This window comes from Oryctolagus cuniculus, chromosome 1, assembly GCF_051225735.1.
Source record: "Oryctolagus cuniculus isolate XC-2025 breed Fujian yellow rabbit chromosome 1, ASM5122573v1, whole genome shotgun sequence".
Taxonomy (NCBI): domain Eukaryota; kingdom Metazoa; phylum Chordata; class Mammalia; order Lagomorpha; family Leporidae; genus Oryctolagus; species Oryctolagus cuniculus.
The window spans coordinates 110,148,134-110,172,879 of record NC_142867.1 but is presented as its reverse complement, the minus strand read 5'-3'; the positions used below and the strand labels follow the sequence as shown (position 1 = coordinate 110,172,879).

The window sequence follows — 24,746 nt, the reverse complement described above, 5'->3', positions numbered from 1 at the left end:
CTCAAAACCAAAAAAAAAAAAAAGGGGGGGGGTGGGGATGGGAAGCCAGAGAGCCAGAGGGAAACAGACAGACACAGTGATGAGATTTTGACCTAATCCATCCTCGTTTTAGACACAATTTCCAGTGTTTCCAGAGTAAGCCTTGTTCTTTTGGGAGAGATGCTGAGATGAGGGAGCTTCATGTTGGCTTCATTTATTTTGCTCCAGAAGTCTCCAGAAAGGTGGAGGCCATTGTGGTGGGAGGGACAGAAGGAGTGACAGCCAAACAGGGGCCTGTATGTGCAGCTGGCGATTCCAAGGAGGCTGGCGCTGTGGGACAGGTTAAGGCTGGCTCTGGGCTGACCTCGGTTAGGCAGGCCTGGTTCTGAATCTGTGTGGACACTAGCTAGGCAGCCTTGGTTATGCTACTTCACCTCTGAGTCTCCGACTTGGGTCAGTCGCTTCTCTCCTTCGTGTCTACGACTGTGTCAGACCTCCGCTCCCAGCAAGGCTGTGCCATCGCCTTCCTTCACTCTGGGAAGGTAACTTTTCTTCCGCGTTACCTGGGAACTCCCTCATGGGAGTTCTCCCAGAGAACACACACACACACACACACACACACGCACGCACTGCATGCAAGCGCAGATGAAAACATTAACTTTCTGTTCCAACCCTTTCACCTTCAATGTTAACCACACCTGTGCCTATCCTGGGATTTTTTTTTCCCCCTTGGAGAGAGCGAACTTAACACTGGCATGTGAAAGGGGTTAGAAGGTATAAACCAGAATGATCCTAAACAACCATCGAACACTCTTCACTGTCGATGAGGAAAGAGGCACGCTTCCTCCTCTTGGTGGGCTCACTCCTCTAAGTGTTACAACACACCAGGTCTTTTTCTTCCTCAAACCGACAAATAAGCCAAAAGCTAAAACACCTCTTTTTACCCCATTCCCTTCCAGCTTCTTCCTTTCCTGCTCCCTTTTATAAGCTCTGTCTTTCAAAGAGCTGACTCCAGGGACTGGCGCAGGGGCATAGTAGCTTAAGCCTCTGCCTGCAGCACCAGCATCCCATATGGGTGCCGGTTCAAGTCCTGCCACTCCACTTCCGATCCAGCTCTCTGCTATGGCCTGGGAAAGCAGTGGAAGATGACCCAAGTCCCTGGGCCCCTGCACCCACCTGGGAAACCTGGAAGAAGCCCCATGCTCCTGGCTTCAGATAGGCGTAGCTCCGGCCGTTGTGGCCAATTGGGGAGTGAGCCAATGGATGGAAGATTCTCGCTCTCTGCCTCTCCTTCTCTCTCTAACTCTGACTTTCAAATAAATAAATAAATCTTAAAAAATATAATTGGCTTTTATTCGTGATTCTAGAACAGGACAACTATAAAATTCTATAAAATAGAAGTGTTCTAATGAGCTGAGCAGAGAGGGTAGGAGTTGTAAGTAGGGAAGGACTGAAGCAAGCAGAAACAGGGGCCAAAAGTGGGCTGGTTCCTCCCTCCCTCCCTTCCTTCCTCCCTTCCTTCCTCCCTTCCTTCCTTTCTGTTAGAAAGGGAGAGGAGAGAGAGAGTTCGTTCCTTTCAAAGTTTCTGAAGCCAAAGAGAACAGAGGGGATTGACTTCCTTATCTCATCGGGTAGGTAAATTGGTCCCTTTTGATTGGTTGCTGTGAATCTACTTTGATTTTTATTTTTTTGGAAACTGGCCCATTGCAGAGTTCCATGTGATTAGAAGGAAGCCAGTGTGAGTCACTCCCTTCTGGTTTGGTCTGGTCTGTGAGCCCAAAACAATGGCCTCCCACGAGCTTTGAACAGTACCTTTCGCTCCATGTTTGAGGGGGGAGAGACCCCAGAATCGGGTCCTTTGTCTGTCTGGTGTCGCAAAGCCAATATATCAGAGTCGAAGCTGAGCATCAGCTGCACAAGCTCCATTCAGCGACCCGTGAATGGAGAAGCAGGACTCCAGCTCTCACATCAGCCCCTCCACCTGCTGCGGCTGGCCAGTCAGACGCAGGGCTGCTGATGTGGGGGCAGGAATGTCCAATAGTGGCAGGAACAGTCTTGGATTTCCTGGGACAGGGACTTGGTGACTCTCAGAATCAGGGAGCCGCCTTCTTTTTGTCCTTTTACGGTCTTTTCTGCTGGTTGTCATGGCGATTGTCTACTGTCGTTGCCAGTGGACGTGATTTTTAGCATGTAAGTGAATTACAGGATGAGGCTTGAGGGCATGTTGGAAGCCATCTTGGATCTCACAGATCTAAACCAGCTGGCCTGGGAAGGAGCCTCTGCCCTTGAGCCCACCTGTTCTCAGAGGGAAATGATGATGACGTGGCGTAGAGCGTTAACGAAGCTCACGTAGGCATTGCAGGGCTGTCTCCATGTGGCTGTCGGCAGGAAGACCAACGCAACAAGTTGTCTTCCGCCCACTCCCCTGTGCCGGGGCTCAGGCTTCCCCTTCATGCCTGCCCTCCCTCACCTCTGCTTCTAGTCGTGTTCTGGGCCCCCCCTGTTCATCACCTAATACCTCTCAAATCTTTACTTCTCTCTGCCACTGTTTGGGTCCAGGTGGATTTAACTCCTACCTGGGTGCTGGAAGTAGTGTCTTGCCTTCCCATACTCATACCTCTCTGATACAGTAGCTGAGTGATCTCTTTCTTCTTTTATTAATTATTTGAAAGGCAGAGAGAGAGAGAGAGAGATCTTCCAACTGCTGGTTCACCCCCCATAGGCCTGCAACAGCAGTGCTAGGCTTGGCCAAAACTGGGAGCCAGGAACTCAATTCAGGGGCCCAAGTATTTGAACGAGTGCCTACAGCCCCCCAGGGTGAGGATTAGCATGATGCTGGAATGCGGAGTGGGGCTAGGACTTGAATTCAGGAACTCCAACATGGGATGTGGTGTTCCAAACAGCGGACTTTAGCCCCTGTGCTAAACACCCACCCCATGAGTGATCTTTCTAACACCCAGGCCCAGTTGGGTCACTTTCTGTGTTTAAACATTTTCAGTGTCTCCCATCGCCTTTAGGATAAAATTCAAACTTCTTAACCTTTATTGGGCTGATTCGATTTTAAGCCTCCTCTCTTGGTCCTTTACTCTTCATTTTGCACTGTTCTCTCCACCCACTCCATGTTCAACTTGCGCAGTTACCGGAAGAGCCTCACTTTCTCTTCTTTCCTGGGCTTTGTTCCGTCCCTGATCTGGGATCACCTCTCAGTTGTCTGCCTCCTACTACTTACCTTGTCCTTATCTTCAGAATAATAACTAACATGAAGATATTCACTGAACGGGTGGATGTGCTCAGTGCGTCACTGTCAGTGTCTTCTTCAGTCCTCACAGACACCCTGCAAGAAGGGCTTCATGGTCCTCGCTGAGACTCAAACCACAGAGTAGCCAGAGCCATCATTTCAAACACGCTCCCTGTCTCATTACTGCACTGAAAACAAGACACAGCATAGCACCGAACATTTCAGCGCACAGCTCAGTGGTGCGAAGGGCAGCTGCCCTGAGGGGCACCCACTGCTGCTATCCCCCTCCCCAGCTTTTCATCTTCCCAGATGGAAACTGGGAACCCACTCCCCAATGGCCTCCTTTTCCCCTTACCCCAGTCCAGGCAGCCGCCATTCCACTCTCTGAGTCTGTGAATTTGACAAAGGCATTCGTCTTTGTGCATGGCTTATTTCATTTAGCACAATGTCTTTGAGGTTTACCCACGCTGAAGCAGGTGTCAGAACTTGGCTGAAAACATTGCATTGAATGTGTGCATCTATCCACACCTTGATTTCCCTCAGCTTTTGGCTATGCTATGAATACGGTGTGCAAACATCTGTTTAGAGTCCTCGCTTTCCATTATTTTGTGTCTATATCCAGAAGTAGAATTGCTGGATCATATGGTAATAATTGTTTGAGGAGCTACCACACTCCTTTTTAGACTGTACCCTTCTACATTCACACCAGCCGTGTACAAGACTTCCAATATTTCCACATTCCTGCCGACAACTGCTATTTTCTTTCTTTTTATGATAGCTACCTGATGTCTGTGAAATGGTGGTGTTTCCTCGTGACTTTGATTTGCCTTTCCCTAATGATGAGTGATGTTGAACAATTTACTTGCCTTATTCACCGTTTTTGTTTTTTGTTTGTTTGTTTGTTTGTTTTTTTGACAGGCAGAGTTAGTGAGAGAGAAACAGAGAGAAAGGCCTTCATTTTTGCCGTTGGTTCACCCTCCAATGGCCGCTGCGGCCAGTGCACCGCGCTGATCCGATGGCAGGAGCCAGGTGCTTCTCCTGGTCTCCCATGGGGTGCAGGGCCCAAGCACCTGGGCCATCCTCCACTGCACTCCCTGGCCACAGCAGAGAGCTGGCCTGGAAGAGGAGCAACTGGGACAGAATCCGGCGCCCCGACCGGGACTAGAACCTGGTGTGCCGGCGCTGCTAGGCGGAGGATTAGCCTAGTGAGCCGCGGCGCCGGCTCTTATTCACCATTTTATACCTTCTTTGGAGAAATAGCTATTCAAATTCTTCATCCATTTAAAAAAATATATTTTTTTCATTTTATTTGAAAGGGAGAGAGAGAGATCGAGAGATCGAGAGAGAGAGAGAGAGGGAGAGAGATCTTCCTTCCGCTGCTTTACTCTCCAAATGCCTGCAACAGCCAGCCTGGGCCAGGCTGAAGCCAGGAGCCAGGAATCCCATCTGGGTCTCCCACATGGGTGGAATTCAAAGTCCTTCAGCCGTTCGTTATCTCAGGTGCTTCAGGCATCATCTGCCGCCCCAGGTGAGCCTTATCAGGAAGCTGGAATTGGAAGTGGAGCTGGGAGTTGAATCCAGGCTCTTGGATATGGGGTGTGAGCATCCCAGGGATAACTGCCGCGCCAAATGCCTGTCCATTTGTCCATTTTTAAATCAGGTTCTTAAATCTTTTGTTGTTGCGTTGGAGCAGTCATTTAAATAGTAATTCTTTAGTAGAAATACGATTTGCGGATATGTCTCCCATCCTGTGGGTTGCCTTTATAATCTTCCAGTGGCTGCCTTCATGAAGGCAAAGTCCTCTGTGAGGCCCACGAGGCCCTGTGTGTTCTGGTTTTCCCTGTACCCCTCTGTGGTTGTCCTGCCCCTGCAACGCTGCAGTCCTTCCAACGCTGCAGGCATGCTCCCACCCCAGGGCTTTTGCACTACTTACTTCCTCTTCCTCCTGAATCTCCTGGTTCACTATCTCACTCCATGCAGGTTTTCTTGAGTCATCAGAGAGGCCTTCCCTGACCACCCTAAGTGCCTTTGTTCACCACAGTGTTCTTGTGCCAGGGAAAGTTCCTGGCAAGGCATTGTAACCCCCCCAAATGCTTGTTAAAGAAGTGAATGAATGATGTGACCTGTGAGTCACACCCATGTGTGTCTAACCCCAGAGCCCAGGCTCCTAATCAACCCCAGTGGGCGTTCCCTCCCCTGGGGAGCCCTCCCCAAGCCTCTGAGACTGGCATGGGGACCCCTCCCAGTGCTTCTCTTATCACAACCCTTTGTCACAGTGTCTTGTGCCTGCCTGTTCGCTTGACTGCTCTATAAAGACACAGAAATGAAAGCAAAGAGGGTGCATTATGTCGTGTCTGGCTCATTTTGCTCAACATGCTTTTGAGATTCTCTGATGTGGTTGTAGGTAGTGTGCTTCCTTTCTTTCTGTGCTGAGCAGTATCAATTGTTTGAAGATTCCACCCATCATTTATCCACTTTTCTGTTGATGGACCCCTAGGTGGTTTCCAGTGTTGGCCTATTATGAAGGGAGCTTCTCTGAGCATTCTGCAAGGCTGTTTGTGGCTATAAGATTATGTTTCTCTTGGGTAAGCACCTAGGAATGGGATTGCTATGGGGGGGGGGTGGTATCTTTAACTTCTAAGAAACTACCAGAACTTTCCTCAAAGTGGTCATGGGAACAGTTTTTCAGCATTTTAATTAAATTTAACAGCAAAGAGCTAAAATTTACTGTGTTTAAGTCGAACACTGAACTTGACTTAAATACAGGGTTTCACCTGGTCCTTCAACCAAGCCACTGGGTACAAATCTAGCATTCCTATTTCACAGAGAAGTAAGTAACTGCCCAAGGTCACACAGCTGGTCAATAACTGAGCTAGGGTTTGGATTTGAGCGGGTCAAGCTCTGGTTCCTATGACACAAAGAATATAGTGGCCAAAAAAAGAGGTGACTATTTCTTTTCTCAGGAAATGCATTAATTTTCTAAGAATGAAACTTGCTTCTGATTTTATCAAGAGATCTTTAACAAGTGATATTAATCCAATTAGATCCCAAGTTTTCAATTCTGTGAATATTTCAGTGTCATTGACACAGCTGCATTAAAATAGGCTATAAAACATAATTTGGAATTCATGTATCCTTTACGATAACTAAGAATGAGCCGGCGCTGCGGCTCACTAGGCTAATCCTCCGCCTCGTGGCGCCGGCATACCGGGTTCTAGTCCTGGTAGGGGCGCCGGATTCTGTCCTGGTTGCCCCTCTTCCAGGCCAGCTCTCTGCTGTGGCCCGAGAGTGCAGTGGAGGATGGCCCAAGTCCTTGGGCCCTGCACCCCATGGGAGACCAGGAGAAGTACCTGGCTCCTGGCTTTGGATCAGCGCGGTGCGCTGCGGCCATTGGAGGGTGAACCAACGGCAAAAGGAAGACCTTTCTCTCTCTCTCTCTCTCTCTCTCTCTCTCTCTCTCACTGTCCACTCTGCCTATCAAAAAAAAAAAAAATACAGGTTGTTCTATAAATAGGAGACTGGAACAATACAATATCTTTGACACACACACAAATGGTATGTTAGGTAGGAAGTCAGATATGAGCTTATGTGTGTGTGACAGGCCAGCATTTGCATCTGCATCTCAAAGTCATCCCATAAAAGTTTCAGGGGCAGCCTGGTATTCTATCCTGCCCTGCCCCCTTCTACCCGATAACCTGCCAGGTGGGGGTCCCCGCCCCTTCTGTCTGATAACCTTCCAGATGCAGCCCAATATCTGCATTTCAAATACCCTGCTCTGGATCCCAATTCTCCAGGGGGTCTTGCTCACCCTTCCTCTAGGCTTCCTCCTGTCTGATACCTTCAGGGGAAAACTCAGATAGGAGCTTCTTAATATCTACATCCATAAAATCCTTTGTTTTAGGAGGAGATCTGTGAAGACAAAGACCCATCTCCTTACCCCCCCCCCCCCCAACCGGACTGCATGCTCAGCCCCCTGCCTCTCTGCTGAGCTGCCAGCCTGGCCTGCCCAGGTGTAATCTCTCCACTCAACCATGTAACCTCGCTCCTCCCCCACCCCCCAGTCCGAGAGACTGGGCACTCTCCCTCAGGCTCTGTCTGGAGAGGTGCCCATCCGTTCTTACGGATGTCCCTGCCCTAATAAACCTTGCTATTTTACCTCCCACTCCTCTCTGTCTTACGCCTGAATTCTTCTTGAGCAAAGAACCCTGCCATTCTCCGGTAACAGGTATCCCTTCATGTGTTACACAGCATACAAGGAAGTGACTTTCACGACTTGTTCAACAATTATTTTTGGTGGGAGGGAGCAAAACAGTTCAAACAAAGCATGGCATTACATTTTTGACAACCTGTTGTCAGTTTCCCGTGATATGGCGTGCTTAGACATTGTCTTGGTCCTCGCTGTTTGAGAATAATAGCGCTTCTTGTGTCAAATCTGATTGAACAGTAGCACATCCGGGAGTATTGCGCCTGCTTCCTCCTGAGAGTTTCTCATGCATTGTTTTAGGTGTGCTTAACAGATGTTTCCTTTGAAGCCCAACAAATCAAGGCCAAAAATTTATGAATAACCACACATTTACGATCCCCATGCCAATTATTCCAGTGGACAAAGGCCAATACCATTTTTTACCTTTATGGTAGTGGAATATTTGGAAACCAACCTATTGTGTTCAATCAGGCCACCACTGCAGTTGTTACTGGTGCCGATACCTGTGGTTCAGGCACGTGGGCTCTGCTCCTTCTTTTTTTTTTTTTTTTTTTAAAGATTTATTTTATTTATTTGAAAGAGTTATAGAGAGAGGTAGAGACAGAGAGAGAGATCTTCCATCCGCTGGTTCACTCTCCAGATGGCTGCAATGGTTGGAGCTGTGCCAATCTGAAGCCAGGAACCAAGAGCTTCCTCCAGGTCTCCCATGTGGGTGCAGGGGCCCAAGGACTTGGGCCATCCTCTACTGCTTTTCCAGACCACAGCAGAGAGCTGGATTAGAAGAGGAGCATCCGGGACTAGAACCAGCACCCATATGGGATGCTGGCACTTCAGGCCAGGGCGTTAACCCACTGTGCCACAGCACCGGCCCCTCCTTCTTGTTTCTGTCATTGAACTTTGCCAAGTGTTTCTGTTGTACCGTAGCTCATCCCAACAGCGACACATGTATCATCTAACCATTTTACAATGAGAATTTCATTATTTGTGCCAAATCTGTAATCACAGAACCTCTTGCTTGTTTTTTCATCAGTGCTGTTGGTTTCAGAGGATAGGTGTTCAGTCTGTTTCTCCTCAGGGTGCCTGTAGCCTGGAATCCAATACTTTGCAGGTGTACCAACAAGTCATAACGAGTGAATAGACTGTTGGAAGAAACAAACCAGAGTGTTGTGTGGATTCCCTACCTCTTCAGGCATTTGTAGAATGCCCTGACTCCCAAGCAAAAGGTCATTGTTAGGTCCTTCTTGAGCGCTTCCTCCACAATACAAGTTATAGCAACGTCCCGATACTCCACACTGTGTCTGGTATTTATAACCAAATGTTAAAGGCTTCCGTCTTATAAGTTGTTTCTGTGAGCTTTGTCTTTAGTATTCTATAATAGTTTCATGCACTAACATGCTTCAGAGATACCAAATGCTGTGCATGACTTTGGAATCATTTATTAGACAGCAAATTTTTGTTAAAGATTTTTATTTATTTATTTGAGAGGCAGAGTGACAGACAGAGAGAGGGAGAGACAGAGAGAAAGGGCTTCCAACTGGTGGTTCACTCCCCAGATGGCTTCAGTGACTGGAGCTGGGTTGATCCGAAGCCAGGAACCAGGAGCCAGGAGCTTCTTCTGGGTCTCCCATGTAGGTGCAGGGGCCCAAGCACTTGGGCCATATTCCACTGCTTTCCCAGGCCATCAGCAGAGAGCTGGATTGGAAGTGGAGTAGCCAGGTCTAGAATTGGCTCCCATATGGGATGCTGGTGCTGCAGGCAGAGGCTTAGCTTACTACATCACAGCGCCAGCCCTTGGCAAATTTTAAAACCTTTTTTTTTTTTTTTTAATTTGACAGATAGGGTTAGACAGTGAGAGAGAAAGAGACAGAGAGAAAGGTCTTCCTTCCGTTGGTTCACCCCTCAAATGGCTGCTACGGCCGTTGCACTGCGCCGCACTGCGTCGATCGAAAGCCAGGAGCCGGGTGCTTCTTCTGGATCTCCCATGTGGATGCAGGAGCCCAAGCACTTGGGCCATCCTCCACTGCCTTCCCGGGCCACAGCAGAGAGCTGGACTGGAAGAGGAGCAACCGGGACTAGAACCAGGTGCCCATATGGGATGTCGGCACTGAAGGCGGAGGATTAACCTAGTGAGCCACGGCGCCGACCCAAAACCTTTTTTTTCAATATTCCCTTGCCATTCATTGTTGCTGCAAAAATGTATGATACTTTTCAGCTCCTGGATATTAACTCTTGACTTTGCATTTTTGATGATGGATACACACTCATCATTTGACCAGTAGTTTCTTATGGAGGGTAGATTATGATAATCTGACAACCTAAAAATTCCAAAAATGTTTTAAACTCATCTACACTAGGTACTTCAAGTTGATTCTCACTTTCTGCAGAACAACATAGTTTCTTTAACAACATGACCCCCCTTCTTACCTAACAATGTCAGCCCTGTGTCCTGTCTGCCCTGAGAATGGGTAGGTGCATCTATGGCAGTAACGCCAAAGTCTTCACTCTCGTCAGTACTCGCTTGCTCTGCGCGAGGTCAGATGTCTCGAGAGGACCTGAAACATCTTTCACCCCTTTCATCACCAGCAGCTACATCATTATGCTTTATTTATGTCTAGTGGGATTATTATTATGTCAGCTGCTTCAATATTCTCATTTTTCAGAAAATTCCCTCAATGGTTTCTTGATTTCTTCAAGTGCTCAAATATATCTTCTTGACATTTGCAGCAAGAAAAATAAAGCATGATAATCTAATGATTGATAAAACGTATTAAAGGGTGTTCATTCAATTGTGTATACATTTTCCTATGCGTTTCTAGCATAATACGATTGAACACTATACGTTATGGTCATAGCTGTTTAGATGAAATGCCTCATTACTACCCTCCATAGGTCTGTTCCACAGGCTCATCTGCTCTGGATGAATGCTAATGGCACCGTCAAGAGTGCAAGAACTGTTTAGGAAAAGTACGAAACACAGACCGCACCTCGCCGCCATGCAAGCAGCAAGATGTCAGAGTTCATCGGGCGGCAGTGGTGCCCCGCACGCCGCTACGCCAGAGTGCGTTGTCCCAATGTCCTTTGCGCAGAACAGCCGTTTTCAGTCATTCCAGTCCAAATTTAGCACATTCCTTGGAAAGAAAATGTTCTAGAAAATACTTTCATGAACGCCTTTCTTATGTTTCATATCAGTTGTACGCACGATCTTGTGTTCAATTGAACATTTCATAAAAATAACATTGTGGTAAGGTTCATGCCATTTCCACAATGCTTGAATCATTCACCTATTACTTTTCTCAAAAGAAGAGAACTCAAAAACCCAGAATTTTTATTTCAAAGCTACTGTAAGTGGTATATTTGTTGCTCAATTTATGTTTTTATAGGTCCAGGGCCCTTTACCTGAGAGTCTTCAGTGTCTCTGGAGCCCTGTGCAAGCCACCTCACTTCCCTGGGAGTAAGGGAAGAGTCTTCCTAGGGCTGGTTAATGCACCAGTGCGGCTCCTTTCTTAATTAGGAGAGGAGCAGGGCCTCCAGGCCTCTCTGAGAGGTGAGTGTGAGCTGTAGTGAGGGAGGGAGGGAGGGAGGAGAGCGTCCCTCCCCCAGTTTTGCTAACCGTCGAGAGCTCAATCTCAGGTTCAGACCCACTATGGGACATTTCCAGGACAGGAAATACGAGGCGAGGAGGACCGAAGGGGACGCACCTGCTATTTGGGGCTTGGAGCCCGGCTTTCTTGAAAAGCTCTGGAAACACAGCGTGTTTCAAGAAAGGGTGCTGTAGACTGGAGTTGGTTAGGGCCAGCAGGGAGTCCCTTGGTGTCCTGAGAGCAGCTGTTGGGTCTGTGTTTTCAGCCCGGCTTCTGGGCAGGCCCCTGAGAAAGCCTGGAGAGTAAGTGGTTGGTGTCCCCAGGCTTCGGTTCTGTTTTCTTTTTTTCTTTGGAAATACCAAAGTAATTCCATTCTAGGGAGGCTGTTCTTGGCACACAGGCACTTAACTGCTTACTTGTTTATGATCAAGGCTATTAAAAGGCTGCAGGTGCAGAGGTGCCCAGGGCAGGGCCTGTGGGGAGGGGTCTGGAGCTCCCTCGTCCTCTCTGGGCGTGCCACTGGGTCACACGTCAGCCACCCTCAACTGTGCATTTGTCAGAATCAAGTTCATGCTCCTCAGATGGTGAGTGAGGGCTCCGGCCATGCGGGCTCAGCCTCTCTCAGGGCCTGCCCCTCGTGCCTGTGCCTGAGGTTGGAGGAATTGCTGCCACTCCCCGTGAATACAATGTTCCCACCCCATTGGCCCCAATGGGAAGGTCTCTGCTTCTCCTCGCTATTTCCAGAATTCCTGTGTATTCAGGTTTTTTATTTTTTAAGATTTATTTATTTGAAAGAGTTACATAGAGAAGGAGAGGCAGAGAGAGAGAGAGAGAGAGATCTGGTATCTGCTGGTTCACTTCCCAGATGGCTGCAACGGGGAGCTGAGCCTATCTGAATCCAGGAGCCAGGAGCTTCTTCCTGGTCTCCCATGCGGGTGCAGGGGCCCAAAGACTTGGACCATCCTCTACTGCTTTCCCAGGCCATAGCAGAGAGCTGGATCAGAAGTGGAGCAGCTGGGACTCGAATGGGCGCCCTTATGGGATGCCGGCACTATAGCCGGCGGCCTTACCCATTACGCCACAGCGCCGGCCCCCTAGTATTTTCTTAGTAGGACATATGGGCAGAAACATCTAAGTACACAAATGCTTTATTTGAGTCACCCTGAAACCCTGAAAGCTAAATTATTTGTTTTCCTTGCTTCACAGCATGCTGGTTTCATCTTAAAAAAAAAAAAAGGCAAAGCAAACATTTTTGCCTCAGATGTTGAGAAAGACAGATTTTATGGATACTGAAACAGGCCAGCTGGCCTTGCGTCTTCTGAGCCCCCTGGCCAGGATCTGGAGAGCCACTAGAGATATTTTAGCAAAGTGTGTAGAGCTGGGGCAGAGGAGGCACTGCAGAACTTCGGGATGTCACACATTTTCGGGACAATGAGGATGTTTCTTGGGGAAGAGGCAGTGGCGCGGAGCACTTTGCTTCTTCCTGACCAACTGCAAGTTTGATCAAAGTCCCGCTCTGGTGGCCCGGGGACAGACACGCCTCTTCTGTAGCGTTTTCTTCGTTACAGGAGTTCCAGCCTCGGCCTCTTTCTTCACCCAGCGGGGGAGCAGGGCGAGGAGGAGCCCCTCCTGCTAACTGGAAGGAATCAGGGCGTTGCTGGGCACTGAGCCAGGGACCTGAACTCTGCGGAGCAGTGGATCCGAGCTGGGCTGGCCGCCAGCTCTCAGAGTGCCTGGCTACCTTTGGAGAGGTTCTCCTGCGGCCACAACGGGAGGTTTGTTCCACTGCTGCTGCCCCGATTCCTCACCTGCTCTCTGCATTGTGCTCCTCAGCTCCCTGTAACTCTACCTCTCACCACATTCTGCACTTGGCTGTGGGCTCCAAAACCCCAGGCTCTCCCTCTCCATCCTCCGGAGCTGCATGAAGTTGAAAGGCAACCGAGAAGATCAAGTTTGCCTTCATCTTTTTTTTTTTTTTTTTTTTTTTGCTCAGGCTTCTGGGGCTATGTCCTATGTACAAGAAAGGCTGTCTCCCCTCCTCATCACCATTTTAAAGGTCCCCAGCGTTCTGAGTGTAGGTTGTTTGGTGTCACCTTTGACGAAGGTGGCAGGCACTCTGTTTTCAGATGGGCCCATCACAGGGCGTTCTTGCTGGCGCACTGGCCTGCTGGCTCGCAGCTGATCTCCATCGGGGGTGGCCCCTGGGGTTCTCAGTTCTAACAATGAATTTTTGTTCTTGGCCATCTGCTTTTGCTCCAAGCCCAAGTCATCTTTCCCCTGTGCTCCTCCCCCCGACCCTGCCCCTTCGCTTCTGTAACTTTCATTCTCTTTTGGTGCCATCTTCTTCTTTATGTTTTATTTTCCTACTCCGCCTGCTCCCTGCTTCCCCTCCGGGCAGCCCTCTGGGTCCCAGGGCTCAGCGGGAGAGTGCATGAATCATTGCAGAGTGTTTAAAGGCTAATCCAGGGAGAAGGGCAATGCCTTCTCAGTTCAGAACATTGCTGGTCAAGCCACCCTCTTAACAACGGGTGTAGTCTCCACCCGGCTCCCTTAGTCTGCAACAAGGACCCACCCTCTTTCCCAGCTAGGAGGCTGCTTGTCTCCTTGAATTCCCCAGACAGAGGGCCCCCCTGACCAAGGCAGGGGAAATCTGATGCAGGAAAAGCTACTATGAAAATCTCTTCCTTGGGCATCCTCTCCCTAGGTGTCATTGTGTGGGAAGAGCACTTGACTTAAGAGCCAGGAGAGCCCCAGTTTCGCCATTTATCTGCTGCGCCCCTCTGGGGGGCGATCACTCGCCCTCCCTGCGCTCAGATCAAATGGGAACACTTCACTGGGGGTGCTGGGGAAGTGAAGTCCTCAGCCAAAAATCCTGTTGTGACTTGTACTGAGCCGGCAGGTGAATGAGCAGGAAGGGGTGGGGTGGGGGTAGGTGGGAGGGGTGACGTCCTGGTTCTTTAAATCCTGCAGAGGTCAGGATCCTTAAACAATGAGGTTTGATTTGGTCAGTTTATTTTCAGCTGAGTCTCAGGGAAAGCTACCGGTCAGACCGGTGCAGAAATCCCAGAGCTTACGTTGTTGGGCTAAAATGCAGGGGAGCAGTGGAAGGAGCTTGGGACCACAGAGGCTCCTAAGGAATTCTGACAGCAGAGTCAAGCGGCTCCAACCCCGGGCTAAAAGGGCCCCCGGGCAATGCTCTGGGAAGTGCAGGTGGTTTCAACATTCACTTCCCAGACAAGCCTAAAGCCTCCTTTAAGACAGGGTGTGTGTGTGGGCCAAACCTGAAGCAGCCTGGGACATTTCAATCTGGCACCACCTCCTCTGGCTGTTTCCGAGGCCATTCAGAGGCCACAGCCCAGTCAGACGAGCTGAGAAGCTGAGAGAGAGAGGAGCTGCAGGGTTTGGGTGCTCGCGGTGCGGAGGGTGAGAGGGGGGAGGGGAGGAGGGCGCCAGGAGCTTAGGCCCCACCTTTCATTCCAGCCCCGAGCACCGGGCCAGCGGGATGACTCAAGCGAGCTCAAATTCCCATAGGTGAGGAGCTCTCCGGCCGAAAACATTGCCTGCTCCTCCCCGAGCGGCCGCGAGAGTGTCGGCGCCCTCGGTCTGCCCGGGTCTGGTCTCCGGGGCCAGGCCTGGGTTTCCCTCATGTATGGCACGAGCCCCACGCGCGTGTTTCTGCTGCTCCTTGGCTTACAGCTCGCAGGTAAGAGCCGTGGGCTTTGCTCAGCGTTTCTTCCCTCCACCCTAGCCCATTAAGTGAACTCATTGCCTGAGAAGTCGAGAGAGTTTTGTTTGGGAGCTTGGGCCACAGGTGCAGTTCGTCTTAGCTGGGACTTTACTGAAGCCGAAGGCGGTGGGCTGTTTTGGGGGAGCTACTTTGGGAAAAACAGGTTTAGGTGTGTTCCTGCACAGAGGATGGCTTTCTGATCTCAGGTTACACACCATTTTGTGTGTGTGTGTGTGTGTGTGTGTGTGTGTGGCCATTCTCAGCTTCTCCCTGCTGGCAGGACTCAGCACGACTTTGGCACTTGGATTTCTAGGGGTGGGTCTCCTCTGGGCCTCTTGGGGCACTTGGAAAGTTGATTGTTAAAGAGAGAGGAAGGGACCCGCTGTGGTTTTTTTGGAGCTGCCCCAACGCACACATTCTAAATGTAAATATAGTGGCCAGAGCGCCACGCGGGGCGGCAGGTCCTGGGGTACAGCCGAGCTTCAGCGGTCTGGAGCTGACCAGTCCCGTTTCCGCAGCGTGAAGTCCACATAACAAGGACCCTTTCTGGACACCGACCTGCTGCATGCCGTCTTACCTACTATACAGAACGTGGCTAATCAGGGTTAACGATTTGCGCTTTATTTTTTTTTTTGGGCAGCGTTGGCAGCTTGCTGTACCAGTTTAAGTTGGTACCATGACACTGGGGCTGGGTGGTATTTTTAATCGTGGGGTGGAATGGGAAAGTGAAGGCAGATACAGGCAGGAGGATGCAGACTGAAAAGTTGGCGGGAGTTGCTGGCAGTGCCTCTGGGTGAAGTAAGAATGAGATGTCCTTCCTGGAAGTTTCTTTTCCAAGTGTCAGCTCCATCCCTTTTAACCCTTCCTTTCCCTTCACTGCAGCTCACGGGCCCGCAGCAGCTGTGGAAATTTACACCTCCCGGGTGCTGGAGGCTGTTAACGGGACAGATGCTCGTTTAAAATGCACTTTCTCCAGCTTTGCTCCCGTGGGCGATGCCCTCACGGTGACCTGGAATTTTCGTCCTCAAGATGGAGGGCCGGAGCAGTTTGTGAGTAGATTGTTGTCATTTTCCTGGGACCCTTGTGAAGAAAGTGACAAGCCAGCCGGCTTCGCTTGCCTTTCCTGTGCTTGCCGAAGCAACAGGCACAGGGTTAAGCAGGGAAACAATTGTTGGCGCAGAGAGCTAGAGAGAGAGGCCGGGAAGGGGCAGCAGGAGATCCGCTGGCAGGGCGGTGCCTGCGCTGTTGTGTTCCTTCCGTTCCCACCATCTCAGCCTCCTTGCCGCGGTGCTGGAGAAGCAAGACCCTATGCCATCTCTCCCCGCTAGGTATTCTACTACCATATGGATCCCTTCAAACCCACGAGTGGGCGGTTCAAGGACCGGGTGGCCTGGGACGGGAACCTTGAGCGGTACGATGTCTCCATCCTGCTCTGGAAGCTGCAGTTCGACGACAACGGGACGTACACCTGCCAGGTGAAGAACCCACCCGATGTTGACGGGCTGATAGGGGAGATCCGGCTCAGCGTGGTGCACACTGGTAGGTTACGCAGGGACAGAGGTTCTGGGAAGTGTGAGAGCTGCTAGGGCGGAGAGGGGCAGTGTGCTGTGAAGGCCGAAACGGTAGAGAGAGCGCCCAGTGCTTGGAGCTGGGGACTTCCCAGGGTGACTGAACAGCCTCGGGGTGAAAAGAGAAAGGCTTTGTCCAGTTGCTGTGGAAAGAAACAGAAAGGAAGGAGGATTCCAGGGGCTCTTTTACAAAAATCCATTGAAATCGGGGAAGGCAGAGGAAGCAGTGCCCTGATAAAGGACTCACAATGGGTCTGTTCATTCACTTACTTATTCAAGATACTTACAGAGTACTCGGTCGGAACTGTGGGACAAGTACGATCTCATTTAATGCTCGCACCACCCTAGGAGGCAGGTCCCAGCAGTGGTAGCCAGCGTTCACCGAGTACTTCCCACAGTTTAACCTTCACGCACCGCATCTGTTTATTATGCATCCAGTGCCTCCCATTCCTCCCCGTGATGGAAATGAGGCTCCTAGAGGTCAAGTTGCTCGCCCACAGTCATGTCAGCTGGCCAGTGCCAATGTAAAGGCTTCCCGAAGTGTGAATTGTACTAAGAATTGTCATAACTCCCACACATTGTTTATTCTGGGCAGGTACAGCATGGAACAACTTACCTGAATTATTTTTGTTAAGAACCCAAGGAATAGATATTGTTATCTATTCCTGAGAAAGCTGAGGCTCAAAGAAGTTAGTTACTCCAAATCCTACATCTAGTAAATGGTAGCTGGTATCTTTACCTAGCTCTGAGTGTATGCTCTTAACCAACACACAGTATTTTTCAAAGATTTATTTATTTATGAGGCAGAGTTACAGAGAGGGAGAGAGAGAGAGGGGTCTTCCATCCACTGGTTCACTCCCCAGATGGCTGCAATGGCCAGAGCTGTGCCAATCCGAAGCCAGGAGCTTCCTCTGGGTTTCCCACGTGGGTGCAGGGGCCCAAGGACTTGGGCCATCCTCTTTTGCTTTCCCAGGCCATAGCAGAGAGCTGGATTGGAAGTGGAGCAGCAGGGACTCAAACCAGGCCCACATGGGATGCCAGCACTGCAGGCAGCAGCCTTACGTGCTATGCCACAGCATCCACCCCACCAACATATAGTCTTACTACCTTCAGTGTATAAGCCTGCAAAGTGCTGAGCATTCCTCCTTTAATTCCTATCAACAGTTTATGGTTTTATTTATTTTTAAATTACTTTTCTTTTGAGAATTAAACAGATAGAAGGGGAGAAACAGCAATGTTCCACTGGTTCACTCCTCAAAAGCCTGAAAGAGCCAGGGCTGGAACTGAGTCAGGAACACAACCTGTGTCCCCCACAGGGGTGGTAGAGACCCAGTCACTTGAGCTGTCACTGCTGCCTCCCAGGGTCTGCATTAGCAGGAAGCTGGAGTCAGGCGCGGAGCTGCATAGTGAACCCCGGTGCTCCACTGTGGAATGTGGGCATCTTAACCGCTTGGCCCAATGCCCACCCTGTGGAGTTTACAGCCATCCCTCAAGGCCCTCCCAGCAGAGAGCTGGTGACCTTGGAGCATTGCCAGAAGTATTCATGCCTTCGGATCTCAGTTTCTTCATCCACAAAATGAACGAGCTGAGCAAGAAAGCAAGGGTTCTCCAATATATCAGGGTCACTGCTCTCTGATAATCTAATGAAAGCTGTGGGCCAGTTCCCACAGAGATGGAGACACACACACGTGATACGGATTATGTGGGCTTGTGGGCCTCTCCTCTCCTCCACCCTTCATCAGCTCTAGGCTGGAAACTCCTGGGGCTAGGCATTCTTTAAGGTCCTTTTTGGCTCTGGGCACTTTATTGAGAAATCAAGATAAAGGACAGAGGCCGGCGCCGCGGCTCACTAGGCTACTCCTCCACCTTGCGGCGCCGGCACACCGGGTTCTAGTCCCGGTCGGGGCGCTGGATTCTGTCCCAGTTGCCCCTCTTCCAGGCCAGCTCTGTGCTGTGGCCAGGGAGTGCAGTGGAGGATGGCCCAAGAACTTGGGCCCTGCACCCCATGGGAGACCAGGATAAGTACCTGGCTCCTGCCATCAGATCAGCGCGGTGTGCTGGCCGCAGTGTGCCGGCCGCGGCGGCCATTGGAGGGTGAACCAACGGCAAAGGAAGACCTTTCTCTCTGTCTATCTCTCACTGTCCACTCCGCCTGTCCAAAAAAAAAAAAAAAAAAAAAAGATAAAGGACAGGATCACTGGGCCTCAGAGACTCATTATGTCTTTCATCATTTACCCACTGAACTCTAGTTACTGATCCACCACAGTGCCTGGAACACAGTAGGCCCTTAATACATCTAAATAAATAAATGGCTGACAGAGGCGAGCAGACGAGCAGACGGAGTCGGGGAGAAGTGGGTTGGGCACTAGGCCAGCAAGAACCTTACCCCACCAGGTAGTTGAACCCCTAGTTCTCAGAACTCCAGGGTTCCTTGCAGTTCCCTGGAGGACACATCAAAACACATCACTGAGGCCCCACCCATAGCATTTCTCCTTCTGTAAGTCTGGGGTGGGGCCTGGGAATTTGCATTTCTAAGTTTTTAGTGGCTGTGGCTGCCACTCCTAGGACCACACTTGGGGAAGTAGACTTTCCCGGTGCTCCTGGGCTTCCGAGGTGATGTGGTGTTTTATACATAAAGGTAGGGGGAAGGAAGGCCCTGCTTCAGGAAGAAATGCATTGCTACTACGTCTTTAGATTTCATCACAGTCATCTTAGGAGCCTGACTTGGTCACCGCATGTGTTTCTCTTCAAAGCGCGCTTCTCTGAGATCTACTTCCTGGCGCTCGCCATTGGCTCTGCCTGTGCGCTGATGGTCATCATAGTCATTGGGGTGGTCCTCTTCCAGCATTTCCGGAAAAAGCGATGGGCCGAAGAAGCTCATAAAGTGGTGGAGATACAATCGTAAGCCTGGGGAGTTTTGGGAAAATCTTCTGACACTCTCTTCCCGTGACTCTTGGTGTTTTGCAAGTGGGCAAAAGAATTGTTAAACAGATGTTTTCTCCTTGGGCAAACCTTGTATGAAATAATTCAAGTTCAGAGGAAGGATAAATTAGGGTGTGAGCAGTGACTTTATAAAAGGTTTCTTAATTTTACAGAAGATTTCATCATAGGATTTCTTTACCATGTGAGATTTGATGTTATAAAAATCTGCTTATGTAAAGTAATCCCTTGCTTTTACAGTGAATCACACATTGGTAAGAACTGCTGGGCTAGACAGGTAGCAGGCTTGCTATGAATCAAGGCTTAGGAAAGTGCTGTGTTGACAGTAGGTGCCCAACAATTATTTTAAAATTGAGAAAAATTTACATACCATAAAATGTACCCTTTTAGTATTCTCAAACTTGTGCAATAATTGTCTGTTTCAGAACCTTTTCAACCCTCCCCCCACAAGAAATTCCATATCCTTTAGTCCCTACATCCTATTCTTCCCTCTCACCAGCCCCTGTCTATATGGATTTAACTATTGAACTATTGTAGACATTTAAGAACCATAAAATAGGTGGCCCTTTTTTTTTTTTTTTACATTAAAGATTCAGTCATTTATTTATTTGAAAGGTAGAGTGAGAGAGAGACAGATCTTCCACATCAGCTGGTTCACTCCCCAAATGCTTGCAACAGCCAGGTCTGAGCCAGGAACTCATTGGGTCTCCCATGTGAATGGCTGAAAAGTGCCTAAGTTCAAATACCTGGGGTCGAGAACACCTTCCCTGCAGCTTCCATAGGATTTGCCACCCTTGCTGCTGCTGCTGCTTTTTTTTTTTTTTTTTTTAGTAAGGGAAAGGGTTTATTGGAGAGAGAGAAGAGCAGAGAGAAGAGATACCCTTGCTTCTTTCTTGTTCACCTGAAAATTGGTTTCTGATTCTTTGTTACAGAAAAGAAGAGGAAAGACTCAACCAAGAAAAAAAGGTCTCTGTTTATTTGGAAGATATAGATTAACATTCCTAGATGGTAAGGTTCACAGACCTCATCCTTCTCTGTCTGGTACATCTCTAATGTGAATATCCCAGTTTACCTTAAATGGCTGTTAGGTGTTTCCTCTATGAAACTAGAGGAGTTCAGTTGGGAGATAAAAGTCTTCTAGTAGTCTTGTGGGTGGCTCCCCTTCGAGCGTATTTTGTGCAAAAGATTAAGAAGCTAGACTTGACTGCCATTAAAACAGAATTCTGCAGTTATTTGAGGGCTTGGGATTATATTTACCATCATCATCATTAGCAATAAACTTTGAACATGGATAAATAAATCTCATTTTTAAAATGAAAAGATTAGACTTGCTTGTTTGGGTTTTTAAAATTATAAGCAGGTCGGCGCTGTGGCTCAATAGGTGAATCCTCCGCCTTGTGGTACCGGCACACCGGGTTCTAGTCCTGGTCGGGGCGCCGGATTCTGTCCCGGTTGCCCCTCTTCCAGGCCAGCTCTGTGCTGTGGCCAGGGAGTGCAGTGGAGGATGGCCCAGGTGCTTGGGCCCTGCACCCCATGGGAGACCAGGAGAAGCACCTGGCCCCTGCCATCAGATCAGTGTGATGAGCTGGCTGCGGTGGCCATTGGATGGTGAACCAACGGCAAAAGGAAGACCTTTCTCTCTCTGTCTCTCTCTCTCTCTCTCTCTCTCACTGTCCCCTCTGCCTGTCAAAAATTAAAAAAAAAATAAGCCAGTTTCTGTACTGTTTGGAAATGTTTTCAATGCCTCTCATTTAGTTATTGGGACTATGAATATAGTTCTAGCTATACATAATTTTGTTTTTTTTTTGTTTGTTTCCAGATTTATCAGGCTTAAAAAGTAGCATAATATACTTTTCATATGCTCAGAATTTGTTCCATTCTCTAATGTAGGTCCACACATTTAGTTCCTAGATGTAAATCAAGGTGTGCAAGCTTGAATCTTGTACTCATAATAAAATTCTTGACATTTGTAACATCAGCCTGTAAAGATTCTTTTGGCTCTCCTAAATGGGTGGAAACTTTTATAGACTATTATTAGTTGCAAAGAGAATCAACATTTTAATAGCAAAGCTCCAGTGAAAGACCTCAAGAACTTATAAATAGAATACAAAGAAAATGATTGTCTTGTAAAACCAGGAAACTCAAATTTTGGGGGGGAAGTTTTTGCCAAATGCTGTTGCCTTTTTAAAATCAAGTGGATTCTCTATCAAGCCAAGGTCATAGGAAATACCCAGGAGGTTCATTTTAGATTAAATGGAAGAGATGAACACAATCAAGTGTAACATGAAATCCTTGACTAGAAAATGCTAGTTTGAACAAACTGGTTGAAAAAGTAGTTGGAGGGGTAATTGAGAAAGTCTTAAATATGAAAATTATGACTGTAGATAACATTAGGGAATTAGTATTGGTTTTTATTAGGTATGATAATGATAATGTAGTTATTTAGAAAAAAAAGTCCCTATTTTAAAAATGTATGCTAGAATATTTAGGGAAAAATGTCAGTAATTTGCTTTAAACTTCAGCAATTAAAAAAAAGTAAGATTAACAAATGCTTTAAAATTAGGTAAATTCCATACTCTGTCTTCTCAACTTTTCTGTACCTTTGATTTTTGTTTGTAATGGGGTTGGGAATGATATAGAATGCATGAGTGTGGGCCAGCATCCAAGCATCCATTCAGGGCACTTAGAAGCTAAGAATTAAGGATGCTGATTCCGAGAACTATTAATAAGGAACAAGAAACTTAAAAAAAAAAATTAAACTAGGGAGTGGTTGCTGCTGTGGCCCAGGTGACACTCATATCCCATAGCCAAGTGCAGGTCCAAGTCTCAGCTATTTTGCTTCCCATCCAAGTTGATCCACCTTCCTGCTATGGAACCTAGGAAGGCAGCAGGTGATGGCCCAAGTACTTGGGAATTGCCATCCATGCAGGTGACTCAGATGGGATTCTGGCTCCTGATCTCTGCTTGGCCCAGTCCTGGCTGTTGCAGGTATCTAGGGAGTAAGCCAGCAAATGGAAGACTGATTTCTCTGTGTCACTCTGCCCTTCAAATAAACCTTAAAAAAAGAGAAAACATACTAGGGAGAGAATAATATTAAAAATATTTTCCTTCAGAATGGAGAAGACATTTAATAATGTATATGTAATGCATAATGCTAGCGACTCATTGCATCTTCCTAAATAAATTATCTGCTTAAATTTTGTTTTAGGTTTTAGGAAGCTGAAGATTTCCAAGAACAAGAACCCTGATAGCTCTTGAAGTTAATGGAAACTTGACTTTGGCTTTTCCCTTGTGACCTGAATTCCAACCAGTTCTTCAGCAAAGACCCGCCTAGATAAGCAACATCCCTCTGGAGCCTGCATAGGGCTCTTCTTGAGCAAACACTGCTAGATTCAGACAGTCTCACTGTGAAGGTTTGACTTGACTTCAGAGTACACATACTGCTCATATCTCATTAGCTCTTGTAAACTGAGAAGCCCCATTTTTGCTCCAAAATACTCCTTAAGGATTATAACATATGTACCCAATGATTAACAGTAAACCCAAAACACAAACTGTCAAACAACATTTGGATTTTTATGGCTCACGGGATACAACCTTTTTATGGAATTTCAGTATCTCAGGTGACAGGTTTGTTTTGTTTTGTTTTGTTTTTGTCAATCCAAGGCTTACAATATCAGAAAGTCTAATTACACAGTAAGTACGAAGCATTACATAATTGATAACAGACTGGCAAAAGCCACCTCAGGATGAATCACTCGTCACCTTTTATTTGTATTGTAAAGAATAATCAACAGCATAGGTCTTTCATGCACAGTGACTGTTTGCCTTACTAGGTTTCCCACCCCAATTTAATGATCTCTAATAGCAGATCAAAGTCTGTGATCACTGGCAAACTGGAATCATTAGGGAGTTTAATAGGAGGATTCTGAAATATTATATTATAACTTTAAAAACAGGGCTGGAGAAAACAAAAACTACTCTAAATGATGATTTTGTATTTTACATAGCTCTGAGAACTGGAAAAGATTATTTATTCTCTTTCTTTATATCAAAACTACTTTAACTGAAGGAAACTGATTTTCTTCTTTGTCCCCTTCGATTGGTAGATAAACCAGTCTTTGTAAGTGGACTATTGAAAGGAGAGTGTCATTTAGAAAGTGTCTAGTTTCTCAGTGTCTTTCCAAACTTAAGCTACAGAAGCATTCATTCAGAGGATAGAAAACATCTAAAATTGTAGGTGCATGAGCCACTTGACAGGTTGGTATTTTCAGTTTTCATTGACTGGGCTGCAGATGTTATTTTTTTTTTAACAAACTGAAATTTTTAAATAGGATATCTGTATTTCAATATGCTGAGCCTTGATATGTCTTCCAATAATGTTTTAAAAAAATCGATATAATTTACATTTTCTGAAACTTGTTACAGACCTGTCTCATTCTGCTTTTTATACTGTCCAAAAAACTAAAGTTTCAATGCCCTGTTTTGGAACTAAAAGTTAGATTTGAAGTCTGTGCTACTTTCAATTCATATTTTATGTTTTTCTTCATAATTCAACCTTTGAAAACATAACTGGATATTTCTTCCAGCAGATGGCTGGATGATGTTCTGTAAGCGTAAAGAAGCAAAAACTCATGGAGAGTCTTTCCAGCAAAAGGTGTAGCTCATGTCTTGTTTAAACAACTCAGTGGGTAGTGTGGCCCTGTTGTTTACTGTCTTCCTAAAGAGTACTTTTGTATTGTAATTTATTTTTTATTATACCTTAAACACTGTGTAAATAAACCTTTAGTAATAAAGAATTATTAATTACATAATTTGCTTATATACAAATCTTTAAAAATGTATATAGCAGATAACAAAAGACAGAAGGGTATACATTTTGGCTTCATTAGAAGTTTTCTTAGTAGAGACAACCTGGAAGTTAACAAGGGATATAATTTGTTTCTACTGAAAAAATGAAAGTATACAGATTTCCACAGAATTGTCACATTGCTATGGACAGCTTGGAATTATGTGTAACATAACTTAATTCGGGGAGTCTTTTGAAGTAACATTCTATTTATTCTTGCATTACTCTATAGAGAAAACTACCAGTTTTTAAGTCTAGTGAAGGCATGGGAGTTGGAAGTTGACTAGTTATTAAATCTTCCCAAAAGCTGAGGCAGACTTTTGTTCTCCACCTGCATTGATTGAACGGGAAATTCCAGGGAACAAGATGACTCATGGCTGAGCCAGAGGGCTGTGCCACCTCCACCTCATGTCACCCCAACCCCTGTGTAACTTGGTGGTTTTTCCAACCAAGAGCTGCACTAGTCCCAGTTCCCAGTTTTCTCTAACATATGCCATAATAATTTGATCACAATTGTCACTGTCAATGGAAATTTAATAAACATCTAGTTCTAGATGCTGTAATAGAGACATTAAAAAAGGACAGGGACCAGAGAGACTGGAGGCACACTCTGGCGACATGTTATCTTTTGACTGATCCGGTATGATCACCTTGGTTTTG

The 24,746-nt window shown here is 47.3% G+C and overlaps 1 protein-coding gene and 1 long non-coding RNA gene across 14 annotated transcripts; both read left to right on the top strand.

The window, feature by feature from the left end:
- The first annotated feature begins 1,485 nt into the window (after window positions 1–1,485).
- Window positions 1,486–10,688, top strand: LOC149128551 (uncharacterized). Of its 2 annotated transcripts, XR_016234876.1 has the most exons (3): window positions 1,493–1,610; window positions 4,534–4,745; window positions 10,311–10,688. It is a non-coding gene; the product is annotated as an uncharacterized LOC149128551 (long non-coding RNA). The 2 variants fall into 2 exon arrangements; XR_016234875.1 differs by lacking the exon at window positions 4,534–4,745 and having other exon boundaries at window positions 1,486–1,610.
- A 113-nt stretch (window positions 10,689–10,801) lies between these two features.
- On the top strand, window positions 10,802–24,048 carry MPZL2 (myelin protein zero like 2). Of its 12 annotated transcripts, none has more exons than XM_089334542.1 (7): window positions 10,802–10,965; window positions 14,483–14,705; window positions 15,612–15,778; window positions 16,058–16,268; window positions 19,051–19,198; window positions 20,170–20,245; window positions 22,446–24,048. In XM_089334542.1, the coding sequence occupies exons 2-6, from the start codon at window positions 14,648–14,650 to the stop codon at window positions 20,231–20,233; spliced, it is 648 nt and encodes a 215-aa protein (XP_089190668.1). In that variant the 5' UTR covers window positions 10,802–10,965; window positions 14,483–14,647; the 3' UTR covers window positions 20,234–20,245; window positions 22,446–24,048. The 12 variants fall into 12 exon arrangements, with proteins under 12 accessions (XP_089190668.1, XP_089190653.1, XP_089190677.1 ...); XM_089334527.1 differs by lacking the exon at window positions 10,802–10,965 and adding an exon at window positions 12,535–12,777; XM_089334551.1 differs by lacking the exon at window positions 10,802–10,965 and adding an exon at window positions 12,559–12,777 and having other exon boundaries at window positions 14,534–14,705.
- Window positions 24,049–24,746: the final 698 nt, after the last annotated feature.

Coding starts and splice junctions, on each gene's coding strand:
- MPZL2 (XM_089334525.1), top strand. Junction 15,779..16,057: donor ATGGAGGGCCGGAGCAGTTT/GTGAGTAGATTG, acceptor TCTCCCCGCTAG/GTATTCTACTACCATATGGA. Junction 19,199..20,169: donor AAAGTGGTGGAGATACAATC/GTAAGCCTGGGG, acceptor TCTTTGTTACAG/AAAAGAAGAGGAAAGACTCA.